The sequence below is a fragment of the Papilio polytes genome, unplaced genomic scaffold (genome assembly GCF_000836215.1).
Source record: "Papilio polytes unplaced genomic scaffold, Ppol_1.0 DF822289.1, whole genome shotgun sequence".
NCBI lineage: Eukaryota > Metazoa > Arthropoda > Insecta > Lepidoptera > Papilionidae > Papilio > Papilio polytes.
The window spans coordinates 2,053,222-2,072,847 of NW_013526915.1; the positions used below are offsets into that span (position 1 = coordinate 2,053,222).

General features: G+C 35.0%; 3 protein-coding genes across 3 annotated transcripts; all 3 read left to right on the forward strand.

Moving 5' to 3' along the window:
• Nucleotides 1-687: 687 nt before the first annotated feature.
• LOC106106300 (probable 2-oxoglutarate dehydrogenase E1 component DHKTD1 homolog, mitochondrial) lies at nucleotides 688-14,784 on the forward strand. Its single transcript, XM_013286864.1, has 20 exons — nucleotides 688-971; nucleotides 1,380-1,506; nucleotides 1,947-2,112; nucleotides 2,523-2,739; nucleotides 3,353-3,514; nucleotides 3,632-3,705; nucleotides 3,986-4,099; nucleotides 5,543-5,656; nucleotides 6,044-6,151; nucleotides 6,488-6,645; nucleotides 7,082-7,217; nucleotides 7,505-7,636; nucleotides 8,745-8,847; nucleotides 9,250-9,407; nucleotides 10,542-10,698; nucleotides 10,946-11,148; nucleotides 12,494-12,614; nucleotides 12,974-13,162; nucleotides 13,423-13,508; nucleotides 14,628-14,784. The coding sequence occupies exons 1-20, from the start codon at nucleotides 845-847 to the stop codon at nucleotides 14,736-14,738; spliced, it is 2,763 nt and encodes a 920-aa protein (XP_013142318.1). The 5' UTR covers nucleotides 688-844; the 3' UTR covers nucleotides 14,739-14,784.
• A 618-nt stretch (nucleotides 14,785-15,402) lies between these two features.
• LOC106106261 lies at nucleotides 15,403-15,654 on the forward strand. Its single transcript, XM_013286811.1, has one exon. The coding sequence runs from the start codon at nucleotides 15,403-15,405 to the stop codon at nucleotides 15,652-15,654; it is 252 nt and encodes an 83-aa protein (XP_013142265.1).
• A 288-nt stretch (nucleotides 15,655-15,942) lies between these two features.
• LOC106106303 (heat shock protein 68) lies at nucleotides 15,943-18,769 on the forward strand. Its single transcript, XM_013286871.1, has 6 exons — nucleotides 15,943-16,293; nucleotides 16,355-17,236; nucleotides 17,302-17,571; nucleotides 17,649-17,750; nucleotides 17,869-18,096; nucleotides 18,336-18,769. Exons 1-6 carry the CDS (start codon nucleotides 16,123-16,125, stop codon nucleotides 18,603-18,605), a joined length of 1,923 nt encoding a protein of 640 aa, XP_013142325.1. The 5' UTR covers nucleotides 15,943-16,122; the 3' UTR covers nucleotides 18,606-18,769.
• Nucleotides 18,770-19,626: the final 857 nt, after the last annotated feature.

Consider the following 19,626-nt stretch of genomic DNA (forward strand, 5'->3'; position numbering starts at 1 on the left):
GCTAAACCAATTTAGACGAAAGATGTCGTTTATATCCTAAAGTATCAAAGTTAAGGGAAGATTTAAAAAAAAAACGTACCTTTTGTTAATACCAGAATTTTTGACAAAAAAATTTAACCAGATCTTTTGTTTACATGAAATATTTTATTGAACCATAATTCTTGAAAATAGAGAGACTTTTTTCTATTGTTTATTACTACTTTCAATACTTTTAATCTGTGTTAGATTTCTTATCCGACATTTATAGTTGCTATGCGATCGTCATATCATATGATAAGTTAGATAACAATTGGAGTAACTTCTTATCTTTGTTAATAGTTGTTTTTTCACTGCTTTTATTATTTTTCTGCTACAATGAGCAAGATCAAGTGTATTTTATAAAAAAATCACGTAAAACATCTAACCTAATAATTCAAACATAACTAAAAAACAATAAGTATCAATGAATTTGATAAAACAAAATTTGAGGGTAAAATATATTAATTGGTTAACAAAGACTATATATACAAAAAATGTTAATAAGTCTATAATAATCGAAATACGTTATAATTGTTATTTAATATTTATCAAAGATCATTTTAAAGTACTGGCTTATCACAAATATACACCGAGTTAAATAAACACAGAAAACCAATTCTTTATAAACAACTATATTATCATGCAATATTGCTGTCTCAGTCATTACACCAGTATTGAAGTGAACGTACGCGACGCGCCTGCGCAGCGCAAAAAATGTTTAAAAATAGAACGATTTAAAAATCTCATTCCACAAGAAGTGTCAATCGTGTTCCATTTTCAAAATTATGAATATTGTTTGTTAAACATTGTGTGAAACAGAGAAGAAATGATCGCGTTTAGTAAAGTTGGAGTGAGACAGTTGGTAAGGTGGAAGGAGTACGGATGTGAACGGATCAAGTACCATTCTGGAGCGGGAGTGTTCGGGCATCGACCGCGAGCTGTCAACGATGCCGGTATGGAAGTTAGAAGGACGTTGCAATATGTGTTATTTAAATCGAGTTTATACAAGTACAAGGACACTTAAGTACAAAATCAAAGTAAATCTACCAAGTTAAACACAAATGTACTAAACTGTACCCGCGGAAGCAAAGCGGAAACAGCTAGAACTAGAAATGTCTTTACATTGTAAACATTTGACTAATTCAATAATTTAAAAAGTCTTTTCAAGTTTAATTTGTAATCTGGTAATTGTCAGGAATGACCTATTACCTCGTTAGATATGAAATTATTATCTACGGTAAAAATTAAGTTACAGCAAAATACATTGTAAAAAACATTTCTATAAAAGATAATAAATAGCAAACTTTATTTACTAATTGATGATAAGAATATAAGAATATAATTTTTACATTTGGATTTAGATATACCAGAAAGCCTTATTGTGAAAAGGTACGAGAACTGTCGGGCGCAGCAACTAGTCAACGCTTATCGGACATACGGCCATCTGAAAGCTACCATTGATAATGTAGATTACAGAAATGATAATAGGTAAAAAAACATTTGAATCTATACTAATTTATTGTGTTAGTAATTAAATCTTTATCAAATAACAATAACACCCCAAAATGTTTAATATAAAAACAATGTTACATCGCTCAAAAATTTTAAACTGTCCCCATAGTTTTCTTCAAATATTGACAAATGTTATCCATAATCGGGATTCGAATATTCCTTTACCCTTAAAATACTCCAGTAGCATTACGATTTTTTTACACTACGAGCTTTCGCCCACGAATCCGTCGTGGAATCAATAAAAAAGAAAAGTGAGTAGCCTATGTATTCTTCCAGACCATCTACATCTATACCAAATTTCATCGAAATCAGTTCAGCCGTTTAGGCTACAAACTTTAACTAACATCAATCTAATCTTTCGCATTTATAACATTAGTATGATTACCTAAAATAATATAAACAACTAAACATTCCAGAAAAATAAAAGAATTGGATCCGTCAAGATACGGATTGAATCCACAGGATTCCGTTGATGTTGGGTTGCTGTATGGATATGACAACAAACAGACGGCTCAGCAACTTGTTGAGCAACTGGAAAGCATCTATTGTGGAAATATCTCATATGAATTTTCATATTTAGAGGTGTGTACATATTTTTATATTCATATTTTCATAACATAAGGGAACAAACGACTATACGGCCACCTTAATTCTTCACTAAAATGTTGAAGCGACCTCTCCTTAGACAAACGCAATTGCAGATGCGTCGCCTACCCTAATCGACGAAAGAGAAGACGCACATGAAGAAGATGATTCCTCTTCCTATGCGTCTCCTCCACCGTCAAATCCACATTCCCTCCCCATCCTTGCCTTACAATAAAATCATGGGTAATTGACTATAATTAGGCCTCCGGCACGCTTCTCGTTTCCTAAAATAATCTAAAAAAATTGTAACTTTTTAGTATCAAAATCTATAATTCCTTTTTCAATATTCGTCTTCCGGATATTTATCAACTTTAGTAGATAACGCTGAATACTTATTTCTGTTATAGACAGAAGCAGAAAGAGAATGGTTTGCTCAACGGATCGAAGCAAGCTCAGATCCTATTGGTGATGGGAGAAGAATTGAAATTCTAAAGGAACTTCTACATTCACAAGCATGGGACAAGTTCCTAAGTGTAAAGTATCCAACAGTAAAGCGATACTGTGGAGAAGGCGCAGAATCTCTTCTAACATTCTTTTCAACATTATTTGGATTAACAACTTCAGGTTTGTAACTTTTAAATCATTCGCTTAAGCGTTACTTTTAAAAAGCAGTCTTACGAGAAAGCAATAAGACTCAATCTGCAGTAGTCAAGTGGTTTAAGAGAGCGCGCACACCTTTAACTAAACTATCGCACAACTGTTTAGTCAGGCTTTGATTCCTATAAGCTTATATGGAGGTGCACACACTACTCGATTTAGTTGTACAACTAAACAGTTGAATTGGCTGCGAAACAATTGACCATCGCACAACATCTGTAATATAAAGGAATATTCAGACAAATCACAGCAAAGTAAAAACCACAAAGATTTGTTTGTTTAGTATCTACAAGGTCCTATAACTACAATACTTATCTGATTTGGAACGTCGAAAACAAATGACGTGCGAACTAAAATACCGGGTACTATGTTGGTAAATATATAATTTATAACTAGCTTTCACCCTTGACTCCGTCTTCGTGGAATTAATAAATGGGTAGCCTATCTGCTCTTTCAGACTATCTTCTACATCTATACCAAATTTCATTAAAATTCGTTCAGCCGTTTAGGCTACAAACTCTAACAAACATCCATCCATCTAAACTTTCGCATTTATAATATTAGTATGATCTAATTGCAGAAGGAGTGCAACAAGTAGTCCTCGGTATGGCACACAGAGGCAAACTAAACGTATTAAGCGGCTTGCTGAAATGTCCACCTGTGAAGATATTCCATAAGTTCACCGGCAAACCGGAGTTCCCGGACGAAGCGAACGCTGCCTGCGATATCTCAACACATCTGAGTAAGATATTTTACTTTGTTATTACTTACATAATATTGGTTATTTCTTATCTCTGTATTGGTACGGACAGAAAGAGTTTCAAACATTAATTTGTAATTTTAAATAAATTAATTTTAGGTGCATCCGCTGATATAACAATAAATAACAAGACAGTAAGATTTTCTCTCCTCAACAACCCATCACATTTGGAGGTATGCAAATCAATCAAATACATTTAAAACAATAGAATCAACGACACATGTAATAAAATTGGAGTATCTGTTTGTAATATCAGAAGAAAAATTCCAGATTTGGGTTACATAATGTATTTTTTGACTGTCTGTCAGTCTCCGAAACGGCTGGGCCGATTTCGACCGGACATTCACCGAAGGGTAGCTGACAAAGACGGTCATATTATAGGCTTTTTATCTTAATATTTCGTGGACAAATTTGCGGGCAACAAGTTATTTACTCAAATTTAAAATGTTTCAGGCCGCGAATCCTGTATCTATGGGGAAGACAAGATCAAAGCAATTGAAATTAAAAGAAGGTGATTACTCTGAAGATGGACTATCTAGAATGGGGGATAAAGTTCTCAATGTTCAGGTATTTATTACACTATTAAAATGTCTAAGCAATGAAAAATGTCTAAAGTGCCTTCTAAATTAAATGGCTATTATTAGGAAGTTATAGGATATAATAAATAAAGCCTATAATTCAGATCTTCTTACAAAGTTATTGAAAAAGTTTCTTATACTAATAAACTACTATACAGTCACTTCATTACTCTAGGATTTGATTCTTTTTTATTTGTTATAGATCTGTTTGCCAATCGACATAGGCCTCCTCCAACCTTTTCCACTCGCTTCTTTCTCTTGCCACCCTACTCCATGTTACTCCAGCAACTTGCTGATATCATCATCCCATCTTTTCGTTTAGCCTTTTCTCCTTTTACCTGTTCTAGGATACCATTGTGACACAGTCTCGGTCCATTTATTGTGTCCTCGTATCATATGTCCTGCCCATCGCCATTTGAGTCTTCTGATTTTGGTTGTTATATCTGTAACATTTGTCTTTGTTCTTATTGCACGATTTCTTAGCCTGTCCCATTTCCGAATACTGAGCATACTCCTCTCCATTGCATATTGACAACTTGCGAGTTTGTTAGTCAAGTTTTTGGTCAGAACCCATGTTTGGCAACCATGTGTAAGGACTGGTAGTACGCAGGTGTTAAATAGTTGACCTTGAGTTATGCAGTGTTTAAAACACTGCTTTTTTTTTTTTGACTGATTTGTCACTGTTTGCCTTGAAGAGGCATTTACAGATTCACCGGGCTTGCGGTGGCCCAGCGCGGATGGCGCTTAGCCTAAACCTCTTTTAAGAGTAACTAGGCTCGAGGGCTCCCTCAGGAGCCTCGGCTCGGGCCGTTACTTCGTTATTATTACCGGATTGGGAGGCCACCGAGCTCTTAGATCGCTTCGGTGGTCGCTCCATGGAGTGACTTAGCACAAGGGTCCCCGAGAGGGGACCTCGGCTTGGGCTGTCACTCAATACGCGTTTAGCATTCCGATTCAAGGGCGCCCGAGAGGGCCGAACCTCGACTTGATCGGTTGCTGCTATCTGATCATTATTATAATTATTAATACATCTAACATTACTACCACTTCGGAAAGCGTTAGCGCTGGGAGAAGAAGTGGCGGAAGAAACTCCAGCAACGCTTCTATCATTGATAGGAGAGAACCTGCCTGCTATGAGGCCGTATCGCGGGAATGATTGCCGTAGTCGACAGCGACTACGGCGTTTTGTCTGTCGTAGTTGTTTAATCCTAGCCTGAGCGATTGTTGTTGCATCGTCTTGAAAGTCAAGAACGTGCCTAGGTCTGCGATGATCACGTCGAAATTTACCGAGCGCGATTGAGTTGTAGGTGGCGGCACCTACAACTAACGAATTAATTAAAACACTGCATAACACACACACTGTTATAGGATATATCTAGATGTAAATAATTAAGTAAAAGTCTTTGTGTTGTCAGCGCTGTAATATTTTCAGATCCACGGTGATGCCGCTTTTACAGGCCAAGGTATAAACCAGGAAACCTTGATGCTCTCGCAAGCTCCGCATTTCGATGTCGGTGGATCATTGCACGTCGTTGTCAACAATCAAGTATGCTAATTAATTTTAAACCTTTTTCTTGCGAATTACTTAACTACGTTTTAAAAATATTATGCAATGAGAAAAAAATCGATTGTTACGGATAAACTCAAGTATTACTGGTACATAATTATAAGTGAAATCTTTATATTCCTTTTTAAGCAAATTGCGAAATCGATGAACATGAAAAAACACAGTTAAAGAAGGTTATAGAAAAAATATAACAAATTATGGTCAAATTTCCAACAATAGGCAACCCTAAATTTCATAATTGTTTCTAAAAGGGTTGTGTTTCAGTAATAACAGTAATTACTACAAGTCTTCAGTTCGTCCGTAAACAAAATTAACTAAACATTGATATCGTTGGATAATTATTTAATGAAGATTTATAATTTGCAGGTCGGGTTCACGTTGCCGGCGGAGCGCGGTCGCTCGTGTCGCTACGTGACGGATTTAGCGAAAGCCATCTCTGTACCAGTGATACATGTAAACGGAGACCATCCCGAGGTAAATTAAAATTATAATAAAGAATAAAGTTAAAAAAGGAAAGAAAATAAAGAAATTCTTGTTCATACGGGTCATACAAATTGATGAAGTACCAAGGAGAAATAAAGGATATTACTGCTAAATATAACTTTTATGGTAATAAATATAGCAAGCGAGAATCATAAAAATGGAAATTGGTACTCCATAAACATATCCGTACAAGCTTACTATCTACTTTACGAATATTTGAAGTACTTATCTTTGTATTATAACATAAATTTCGGTATACGTCGAAGGCTTTCTTTATAATAATTATCCTCAAACATCAACGTTATAAAAACATTTTATATTTTCCAGCTAGTCGTAAAAGCAACGAACATTGCGTTTGAATATCAGAGACGGTTTCGCAAAGACGTCTTCATTGACTACAACTGCTTCCGACGATGGGGACACAACGAGCTTGATGACCCTACATTCACCAATCCACTGCTTTACAAACTTATTCATAGTAGAAAGTAAGTAATTAAAAAGTAACCGCGTGCATGTTTGCCGATGACGTCCCCCAACTGACATAGACTGTGTCCCCCATTTGCTCAGAATCTTGATGTCAAGAACCCATCGATAAATTAAAATTCGACACAGCTACGTAAGATATATTCTACTTACTTGTTTGTCTATATATTTCTTTATATTTCTTTAGAACTACATTGAAAAAAAATAGAATAAAAGAAATAAAAAGAGATTGGATTGAATAGACCAAGTTGATCAAAGGACCAACGACCTAGTAGGGTCCGATCTTTGTGACTCTTTTAATAATGGTGCTGCGGGCTGTGAGTTTAAAAATCTTGTATCAAGTTTAACAATCTTTTAGTAAATACGTATAAATTTATTTTACAATTATGGAGATCTGTTTTCACAACTTCCCGACGTGTAATATAAATTTGTGTACAGGTCGATACCGGATCTGTACGCCGCGAGGCTTGTTTCAGAAGATTTGCTAAATCAAAACGAAGTGGATAAGATTTCCGCGGACTACACCAAGTATTTACAATCTCAATTCGAAGCTGTTAATTCCTATACCCCTGAGGTAACTATATTAATTATATTATTATTATTATAGAGTATTGTAATTTAGATATTCCTATCTTCGCCTCTTATACATTGACCACTTATTCTGGTTTAATAAATTATGTAAAGCAGACTTTTTCATAGTTAACGACTTTAGCATCGTAAAATTTTTCATCTACTTTGATGATTTACGGTTGAGGCTTTTTATTTCTTCAGAATTTCAAGATATTTCAGAATTCACTTATCAATTAATTAGATAATAAAAAAAGTAAAAGACATTTGAAATATAAATGAATTTATTTTCAGGTAACATATTACCAGGAGCAATGGTCGGGTATTTCATCAGCCCCTAAAGCTGTAGAAACTTGGGACACAGGTGTTAACAAGGAATTGTTAAAACAAGTCGGAATCGCTTCTGTTACTGCCCCAAGTGATTTTGTAAGTATCAAATGAACAAGGCAGAAGATAGAATGTGAAATAACAAATAGTTCCTATTGGAATAATAAAGCCCTAACCGAAACTACCGATTTTCCCAAATCTTATTGACAGAATGAAACAAGGATTAACTTGTTTTATTCCCTGTTTTAATAACAATTTACACTTTATAGATTTAAATATTAAAATTAAAATCTTTGACTAAACCATTGCACAACTGTTTAGTCGGGCTTTGATTCCTGACCTTATATGGACGTGCACACTACTATTATACTTGTGCAACTAAACAGTTCAATTGGCTGCGAAACAATCGACAATCGCACAACAATTGTGCGATCGTTTACTAAGAGGTATCCGCCTGGTCTTAATCGTAATATATATAAATAATTAAGAGCCTGTTCCACCACTGGCTGATAGAGGCTCAGCGTAAAAATGACGTCACTGTCAGATAAGGTAACAAAATCCGATATTTTACACGTTGGATTGTAATCAGACAATTTAAAATTTAGTGGAACAGACCCTTAATATCTAAAGGAGAAAGTTAAAATTTCTTGTTTAACTTAACATAATCCCGCGTGTACCTCGAGGCGGTAAATCAATTCCATGTTATGATTAATGTTCGTAACTTCGATGTCTAAGCGTTCCCTCGCAAGTCGAAGTCTGTTAGGCCCTCTCAATTTATGTAACGATGTTATTGATAATGTTGTTAGCAATTTGACTACAAGCTATAATTAACTCAATTAATATACATAGTTAGTTATAATGAAAATATATTCTCGTAATAGTGCACACTTTAGACCGCACAACTGTTATGCGATTGTCAATTGTTTCGGATCCTATTCAATTGTTTAATTGCAGTCAAAATCGAATAGTGTACGCACCTCCATATAAGCTCAAAGGAATGAAAACGCGACTAAACTGTTATGTGTTACTGAAAACTGACTAAAGTGTGCGCGATTTAACAAAATAAATAACGCAGCAATTAATGAATGAGCGAACTGTTTAAAGCTACTTCAATTTAAAAAGTGTTTTAAAGTAAAAGTGTTTTGAAATGATCTGTATAGCGCTAGATTAAGATATCTATATTTAAATTTATTATTATTATTTGCAGAACGTACATTCTCATTTAGCAAAAACCCACATCAGGAATCGTTTGAACAAGATATCCGAAGGAAGGGAGATTGATTGGGCTACAGCCGAAGCCTTAGCGTTTGGTATGTTTTTTTTTAAACTTCGGCCAGGTAGCAAGTTAAAATCTAGCCTATGTTACTCAGCGAAAACGTAGCTTTTTAACAGTGAAAAAATTTCTGATATCGACCCGATATTTCAATGATAAGTAAAATATCTGTTCTTGGTTTCGAGATAAAACATTTAAATAGATATTAGAGGAGTAAACATTTGCATACACAAAGGAAGAAAATGTAAAGAATTCAATTTAAGGAAGCCGTAAGATACAATAGTAGAGTTTACAATCTTTAGTTTAAAGGCCATACACAGATTCAAGCACTCCATGATATCTAGGTCCTTTTTGTCATAAAATGCTGATTTAAAAGACGTCAAATAATGAACTCTCTTTGCAAAACACATGTTCTTAATGCCTTTGTTACTGATTGCAGGATCTCTACTAATGGAGGGTCGTCACGTACGACTGTGCGGGGAGGATGTAGGCCGAGGCACCTTCTCCCATAGACACGCCATGCTCGTCGACCAACAGACGGAGAATATACACATACCTCTCAATCATATACATAAAGACCAGAAAGGATTCCTAGAGGTAAATAAATTTATAACTTAACTAGCTGTCGCTCGCGATTTCGTCGGCGTGAAATTAATAGAAATACAGCCTATACTATTCACTGATAATGTAGCTTTTAAACGGTCAAAGAATTATCGAAATCGGCCCAGTAGTTATTGAGTTTTTTCAATACATAGAAAAATGCAAAAAGCCAAATCTTTTCTCTTTTTAATATTAGTATAGTCATATCCATTTAAGAGGATTTTTGTGATAGCAGAAGTTAGGTAATGTCTAGAGTTACTGAATAAATTACCCTATCACATGTCCTCGTATCTTGAATATGAGCGGTTACAAAGAGCGTGCGCTTTGACTAAATTATCGCACAACTTCGCACTTTAATGGAAGTTTGCACACTACAGTTGAATTGTCTGCGAAACAATCGACAATCGCGCCACAGTCGTGCGATAGTTTAGACAAAGGTGTGCGCCCGGTCTAAATAAAAATTTCGTTACATCTTCTTTTTCTACAGCAAACTCAAATCACGTAAATCTAAAATGAAATAAACAAAAATAGCTTCAGAATAATTGTACTATCCTTGAATTAAATAAGCGATAAAGGGCAGACTCGCAGAAAACCTAATGGTTTTCCTCGAACGAAGATCGGAAATAATTCTTCCGCTCGGCTGCCTCAGGCCGCGGTCCCTTTTTATTTCTCGTGACAATACTGTTAGAGTGTAACAATTTGTACGTTCTTTTTTTATTTAACAACTTATCTCTTTCAAATAATTGACGCTTCACGAAATTCAGACTTTCTTTTAAAGAAATTTGTTTTTTTTTTCAATTGTATTGTTTCTTTTAAGATGTTCACAAAATTTAGTATCGTAACACAATGGGTTTATTGAATTCCATTTTATATATTATATCATAGAATTTTCTAACGTTTCTATACTAGTTTTTAAGAAACATATATTTGAATGTAACGAATAATCTCTAACATTATTGTTCGGATTTAAAAAAGTATTTGTTGGCAAAAAATATTGTTATTTTTATATTGCACTGTAACTATTTTATTATCTTCAAAGGAAATGTTTATTAAAATTTGATACACTGCTATATTTGATCCTTCACCCGTCTTCCCTCATTATTATTCAACGACATTCGCATTATCAAACAGGTCGTGAATTCAATTCTATCGGAGGAAGCTGTCCTGGGCTTTGAATACGGCATGGCGTACGATTCGCCTGATAACTTGTGTATATGGGAAGCTCAATTCGGTGATTTCTACAACGGCGCGCAAATCATTGTTGATACGTACATCGCTTCTGGTGAAGGTAGATTTTCTGTTAATACTAGATAACTGTCATATAGTTTTTAAAGTTAAGAAGTGGGACAATTTGTGTAGATTTTTCATACTTAAGGCCTGTACCACAATTGGCTGCTAGAGGCTCAGATAGTTTAAAAATGACGTTACTGTCAGATAAGGGAGCAAAATCCGATATTTCCATCACATTCTTTAGACCTTTGATTGTTATCAGACAATTAACATATTAAAAATCTAAATGTAACCAATGTTTATAGCGAAATGGGTGAGAAGCAACGGCTTAGTGATGCTTCTTCCGCATGGATATGACGGCGCGGCTTCCGAGCACTCCTCCTGCAGGGTTGAGAGGTTCCTACAGCTCACTGACAGCAAGGAGACGGCACCGGACTCGGAAGCAGTTTGTATGCATGTGGTCAACCCGACCACGCCTGCACAGTACTTCCATTTGTTGAGAAGACAGGTATAAATACTTAAACTGTGGACTGTATTATTCTATACTGCATTAAGAATTACGGCCGAATTTTGAAACGATATTTAAATAGTTATTTAATAGAATCTTAAATAGTAATGCCACGCTTTAACTCCAATACCATTAAAATTTAGACTTTAAGTTGATGAATTTTGATTAAAAGCGTTTCAGTTTTCAGCCCTTTTTATACATTATTGTAGTAGAGTTTTTATTTGGAATAATGATAATTAAATTACAGACTTTGTTAATAATAAATATAAAAAAATGTTATTAACAAAATTGGCACGTACCATGATCAATTGTGGAAACAACGGTTAAAGGAATGTTTATAGAAATTGAAAGTCATCGACCTGCAAATTGGCACTCATTATCGCGTAACGATCGCTTCTTAACATAACATAGTTTTATGAGTTAGACGAAGTAGTAAAACTTCTTTTATCTACACTTACGACATATATATCTTTTTATTTGTACACAAAATAAGTCCTGTGTACTTATACGAGTCGACCTAATTCTAGACATTGAGTTTATGAGTACTCATTATCTCAAACTTAGCATAGTTTATATCTAATATCTCACGGCAAAAGTATTCGCTATCATGTTATAAGAAAGTTTCGTATTAGTATAATATTTTTATTAATGAAATATTTGCAATTTTAATCGAGTATTCTCAAAATAATGATCATACTAATTTTATCGATAATGTTACGAATACTCATAAACAGAACGAAAAAACTTAAGATTGTCAAAATATCTTACTAAGAAAATCTATTAATCTTACTACAATAATCAAATTTCTATACAGGACTAATAACCCAAGTGCCTGCGACAGCCAGAATTTTTATTTCATACTATAGCTGTTGCTCGCGACTTCTTCCGCGAGAAATTGCAAACGAATGTTACTCACAGATAAATTACCTTTCTAACTGTGAATTTTTTTTTATAATAGGCCTAGTAGTTTTTAAGTTATTTCAATACATACACAATACAAATCTTTCCTCTAAATTATATTACTATGGTAAAGCAGAAATTTATATTATGCACGTACCTTATAAAGGTAGAAGAAATCTGCCATTATGTAGTTTGGTTTATGGTTACTTTGAAAAGTAATCGGTATTTAAGATGTATAAAATTACCTGTTTTATAAAAGTACCCTGCTTTCGTCATTTCATAAATGATGACTTACCTGATCAACTTTCAAAATATCCATACTCGTTTTTTTTTACCCCTAAGACACGTGCAAAAATTTCAGCTATTATAAAATAAGGAAGGTCTAACTGTCGCTGGCTTTAGATCTATAATAACCGTTCTATTTCACACTTTATTTGTTCTATAGGTCATTCGTAACTATAGAAAGCCACTAATCGTCGTAGCTCCTAAAGTTTTGCTGCGATTGGCGGACGCTGTCTCTCCCCTGTCAGACTTCGTGCCGGGGACGCATTTCAAACCTGTCATCGGTGAGTGTTACACTTATTGACGCACGAAGAAACATTGAACGTTAGAATATCCGAATTTTGTAAAAACTGAAATGTTCGGTTCAATTCTTCGCAGTCATGTTAGAGCAAAACCGAAAATATTTTTCGGCAAAATATTTCGCTGGAAGTTGACCTGACCTATTTAAAAAAAATAGCTTAGACAGATTTTTTTGTTTTTATTTACTTGGATTATGGATTGTTATATATTATGGCTATGGCCTAGTCAACCCTAACTTAGGCCCCTTAGTGGGGACATAAGCTGGTAATAATACACATTAAGTGGAATTATTGTTTTAATAAAAAAACAACCGCTAACATTAAAATTTAGATTTTTTTTCCAGGTGACACTTTAGCTGACCCATTAAAAGTTAAACGTATAATATTAGTCAGTGGAAAACATTACTACGAGCTGAACAAAGAAAGGATTAAAGGGAACATAGAAGACGTGGCTATATTAAGAGTGGAATCTCTTAGTCCATTCCCCCTTTACGCATTACAAAAAGAACTTGAGAAATATTCAAATGCTAGAAGTAAGTATAACAACCTGATACTAGAATAAATTTGATTCTAATTATGATAATGGAATAATAATCTATTTATTCTTCCCAATCCCTCTTTTGAATAAGGAAATTGCTTTAAAAAGTTTCTCTCCCGAATACATACTTAATGGAAAAGCGCTCAGAATACAGAGTAAACTTCTAATAAGAATAAAATTATCTTAAAGGTTGTGCTACTCATTTAAAATTAAAAGTGTTCGAACAATTAGTAATTGTTTTTTACCTCTGTTTAGGATATATCTGGAGTCAAGAAGAGCATAGAAATATGGGAGCTTGGACATTCGTTAAACCTCGTTTTGAAAATCTACTCGGAAGAAAGGTAACTATTATAATAATCAACACTAAACAATAATTTATTCATTAATTTGATAATACATTAATTCTGAAAACATTGATATACATGATACTGGCTGATAGAGTCTCAAATAGCTAAAAAATGACGTCACTGTCAGATAAGGGAACAAAATCCAATATTTCCATCACATATTTTACACGTTCGATTGTTATCAGACAAGTTACAATTTAGCGGGACAGGCTCTAACAAATGTAATTTTCGCTGACGTCATCGCACTGGTCTGTATGGCGACATGGCGAGCCAACAGGAAATCGAACTCGGCGTTCAGTTTCCGTACTCTATCAATCCGAAATACGCTTTCAATATTGCACCAACTACACGACCTGCTGAACCATGCATTTAATGAGTAAATTGATATTAAAATTAAACTATTTTTTACTTTCAGTAACCTAAAACTACCTAAGTTTTTAATTAAAATATACCTCAAAGTAAACTATCGCACAACTGTTTAGTTGCGCTATGACTCCTATGAACTTATATGCACACTACTAGATTTTTAGTTGTGCAACTAAACAATTGAATTGACTGCGAAACAATTGACAATCGTCAAACAGTTGTGCGACAGTTTAGTCAAAGGTGTGCAACCACTCTAAACAATCAACAAAGACTATCTTCACAGTTAATACAAACTCATCGAAAGGAAACATCTTCTAAGGCACTGCGTTTAATAAAAAAGATTATTGTTAACAGTGGTAGAGCCCGCTTTAACACGAGCACGAATGGGCCGGCTCGCCCGGTGTAATACCACGACCACACACAAAACGGGCGTGAAGTGGAAGCAATTTCGCGTTTCGTCTGATGAGTGTGGTGCCGGAGGCCTAATTTTAGTCCCTTTTCCCTTCCACCCTTTTCTTAAGAGGAAAGGATGGGAGGGAAAAGAGGATTTGACGGTGGAGGAGACGCTTAGGAAGGGAAATGTCCTCTATATGTGCGTCCCCTCCTCCGTCAATTAGGGTAGGCAACGCATCTGCAATTGCGGATGTTTATGGGCAGCGGTCGCTTTCCATTTTGGTGGATTCAGGTGGCCGCTTGCTCATTTGCCACATCGTATTAAAAAAAAAAACCTAATACACTATGTTACAGTTGATGTACGCGGGAAGGGCCGAGGCGGCTACTCCAGCGGTTGGCGCTGGTACACTACATCGCGTAGAAGTGGAACACGTGTTGAAAGAACCGCTGTATAACATAAAATAACATCAACTATGTCACTTAATATTTGTATAAAGATTTAACAAAACAATATGCGGTTTTTTTCTAAGTACCTAAAAATATCTACGCTTGGAACTATCAATGTTGAACTCAATATTATCACTCGTATACTCGGATATGTACTGAATTTGATTAAAAATGAATTCAACACATAGTTGCGTGTTTCTTTATAGTATCAACCGTTCATTTTCTACACCCAATAGACATCATTAGCGCATAAATACCTACGAAATCACACACACACACACTAACACACTCATACATAGTAATATTTGAATACACATACAACCTTTTTTATTGTAAATTTGCTTAGATTTATATTAGTGTTCTAAAAAAAAAAAAAAACTAGCACTAAGACGGAAGAACCCTGGCTCCTACAAGACGGGCCTAGAGCCTAGTGTAGGAACCAGGCGATCGACCACAATTGTATTAAAAGAATTTTTGTAACTTTATAAATAAATCTTTTAAATCTACTGAGAAATATACATATTATAAAAGAGAATTTTTATCCATAGAAAATCTATTTGTTATAATCTAACTCGTAACTAGGGTACCAGCATCCAAACTAACGCACTCAAAAAGGGACAGTTTCTGCGCAATATTGTTTAATCAATAACACAATAGCAACAGTCACCTTAATCTTTTAATCATGGCCGGAAAAGGCAAAGGTAAGAAAAAAGAAAAGAAATCGAAAGAGGAAGGTGGGGAAAAGAAGAAAGGTAAGAAGAGTGGTGGGAGATTGAAGAAAGGAAAGTCTAAAGGAAGATGTAACGTTGATATGCTGACAGAAGCTGCAATGGACAACGTGTACTACGCTTGTCATAATGTGCAGGAATTACTGCAGGCAAGAGGCTTCTTCCCTCCGGACTTCAATAAAAAGAAGAAGAAGGGAAAACGTTAAATATTCTTTACTTTTTATTACTATCGAAACAATACAAGTATTTATGTTAACTAAAGTGTTTTAATTAAATATTTACTGGAAGTGCTTTATTTATTAAGACTTTTTATTCTAAATCGAAAATTTTTAAAATATCTTGAAATTGAAATCTTTTTAAAATAAATTTAATAGGGTTACAACAAGGCCACTATTTCTAAAGTACTAGGATTAAAACTTTTTGTAGAATATGCGACCACTTTGGTGAAATACAAACTTTTTCATAAATAATTTTGATTTATGTTTGACATTTAACGACACTGTATTTTGACAATACAATAATTACAAATTCTCCGTGACTTTAAAGTTAACAAAATGTTACAAATTAACAGCATAAAATGACTTTACGAATAAATCCCGTAACCTTAAAATTACTCACCCAAAATTAGGAGCACAAGTATGTTGTTTTCTCGCTAGTTAAGAGTTTAAAGTGCAATGCCAACGCCAGCGGTGGGCATAGACCTTGGCACCACCTTCTCCTGCGTGGCAGTCTTCCAGCATGGCAAAGTGGAGATTATTACTAACGATCAGGGAAACAGGATCACACCATCCTACGTCGCATTCACTGATACCGAACGGTTAATCGGTGAATCTGCTATGAATCAGGTATTTAAACGATTTTTAAAAAGTGATAATAGACGAAGTACTTACATTTTTTAAATTTCAGATTGCTATGAATCCGAAAAATACTATCTTTGATGCGAAACGAATGATCGGAAGAAAGTTTAATGATCCTAAACTTCAACAAGACATTAAACATTGGCCATTCGAAGTTGTATCGGATAATGGGAAGCCGGGAATTGTGGTCCAATACAAGAAAGAACGTAAAAAGTTTACGCCTGAAGAAATTTCCTCCATGATTCTAAGCAAAATGAAACAAACAGCTGAAATGTATCTCGGAGGTACTGTCACTGATGCGGTTATTACTGTACCGGCATATTTTAACGACTCTCAACGACAAGCGACTAAAGACGCAGGAGCGATTACTGGATTGAATGTTCTTAGAATTATTAACGAACCAACAGCCGCCGCTCTCGCTTATGGCTTAGACAAAGATTTAAAAGGTGAGAAGAATGTACTAATATTTGACCTTGGCGGTGGTACTTTCGACGTTTCGATACTTCAGATTTCAGAAGGATCATTGTTCGAAGTAAAATCAACAGCAGGTGACACTCACCTTGGAGGCGAGGATTTTGACAGCCGAATGGTAGATCATTTCAGTCAAGAATTTGAACGGAAATTTAAGAAAAATATTACTGGCAATCCGAAAGCTCTTAGAAGACTGAGAACTGCATGCGAAAGAGCTAAACGAACACTTTCTTCGAATACAGAAGCTAGTATAGAAATAGACGCCCTGCATGAAGGAATAGATTTCTATTCCAAGCTAACTAGAGCTCGATTTGAGGAATTGTGTTCGGATTTATTTCGTCAAACGTTGGTTCCAGTTGAAAATGCATTGAAAGATGCAAAGATGAATACACGAGAAATAGACGATGTCATATTGGTTGGGGGATCTACTAGAGTACCGAAAATACAAAGGCTTTTACAGGTACAAAGGCAAATTGTGTCAGATATTTTTATACAACTATTATCTAATGTGTATGTTCTCTTTAGGAATTTTTCGGTGGAAAAACTCTCAACTTATCCATTAATCCTGATGAGGCGATTGCTTACGGTGCTGCCGTACAAGCTGCTATTATTTCCGGATCCCAAGAAGTTCGTCTCCAAGATGTGCTGTTAGTTGACGTGGCTCCATTGTCACTAGGCATCGAAACTGCCGGAGGTGTTATGACAAAATTAATAGAGAGAAACACTAGAATACCAATCGCTCAGAACAAAATTTTCACAACTTATTCTGATAATCAACCAGCTGTTACAATTCAAGTAAAGATTTTCAATAACGTTTAAAATGATTCGACCACTCTTTTATCACAGAATAATGATACATTGTAATTGTTTAGATTTATGAAGGAGAGAGAGCTCTTACAAGAGACAACAATTTATTGGGCACATTTAACCTTACTGGCATACCGCCGGCACCAAGAGGAATACCTCAAATTGAAGTGTGTAATCTTTTTCGTATGTTGTCGACTTCCTCTTACCTTATTTTTTGTTAAATATGATAGATGCATCTAGGTCTAATGACTAATGAACTTAAATGTGAATCCTGTTTACTTTTAGGTGTCATTTGATATCGATGCAAACGGTATACTAAACGTAACCGCTGAAGATAGAAGCACTGGTCGTTCTGAACGTATAACCATATCTAATGATAAGGGGCGTCTCAGCAAGAAGGAAATAGAGAAGATGCTACATGACGCTGAGGTGTACAAGGCAGAAGATGAAGCTGTAAGAAAGACGGTAGAAGTAAGGAATCAACTGGAGGGTTACATTTTCGGATGTAAAACGGTATGTAAAACAAAATATTCGCTAAAGGGTGATCAGACTAATATTATAAATGCGAAAGTTTAAATGGATGGATGTTTGTTAGAGTTTGTAGCCTAAACGGCTAAACGGATCTCGATGAAATTTGGCATAGACGTAGATGATAGTCTGGAAGAACACGTATGCTACTCTCTTTGTTTTAAGTCCACGGACGGTGTCGCGGCTGAAAGCTAGTGATTGCTAAATATCTCAACTTCATATAGGCAGCAGAAAATTCCGGCGGAAGACTTACCGATAGTGAACGAACAACAGTGGTTACGGAATGCACCAATCAGTTGCATTGGCTCGAGAGCAATCCGAATGCACCTACATCACAATTAGAGGAACATTTGAAAGCATTACAGGCGGTATGTCAGCCAGCTATGTTGAAATTGCACGGAGCAGCCGCGGGTGCGGGCGTCGGCTTTGGCGTTCCCGGTGTACGGCCGAGCACGCCAGGTCGCAGCGGACCCACTATTGAAGAACTTGATTGAACTCGATAGATCTTGATTAAAGAAATCGATTATGGAACTCAATTGCTTAATTCGATTGAAGATTTAGGAACTCGATTAGAAACGATTAAAATACTCGAAAAGGGTACTTGAGAGCTCAATTTACTTTACTACGCATTACGTTAATAAAAATTCTAAAATTGGAATTTGAAGTATTTTTACACAATTTAAACCTTTTTTTCATATCATGAAAGTCAAGGAAAGTAGACTAGAAAAATCGAGAAACATATCTTGACTCGTGTTTTTCGATTTTTGTAACCTTTTGTAAAAGTTATTAAATAAAAATCATCATAAATATTAAAAGTGATTTAATTGTCTAATAACAAAGCAAATCATACTTTACAAAAATATAACAATCTATAATAATTTTTGGTAAACAGGATTTCCTGTACTTATATGTGGTAACATTGTAATTATAAACACTGACAACCCATTTCCTATCTAAATCTATCCCAAGATAACTATAAATAAAAAAATGCACCATAATTCTCCCATACAATTAAACTATAGCCTTACAAATAAACGCGGTATAAAGTTAAACTTAGGAATAAACTGAGTATAAGCAAATATTAGTACAAATTTCGCTTATACTCAGTTTATTGTAAGGCTGTTACAAGTCACTAAACTAAAGGAAGTCCCATTCAAACCACAATTATTGTTAAATTTACGGCTTGCAAATTGACATTTTAATGAACATTACTTAAAAAAATCCATTCCTACAATACTTTACATAAATAAAAATAAACTACGTATAAAACATAATGGTCCTTCGAGCCGGATAGTCATATTAATTTGTTCCAATTATAGTATAGTACTAAATTATTTTAAATATCAAATACAAAAATCTATACAATCCTTGTAATAAACTTAACCCTAATAACAATTATCACTTGGAATATCTTCTATTTACGTTTTGAACTTAGTAACACAAAAACACATACAATATTTTTTTGATGTGATTTCTGATGAGTGTGTGTGCCGGAGGCCAACCCCCCCCCCCCCC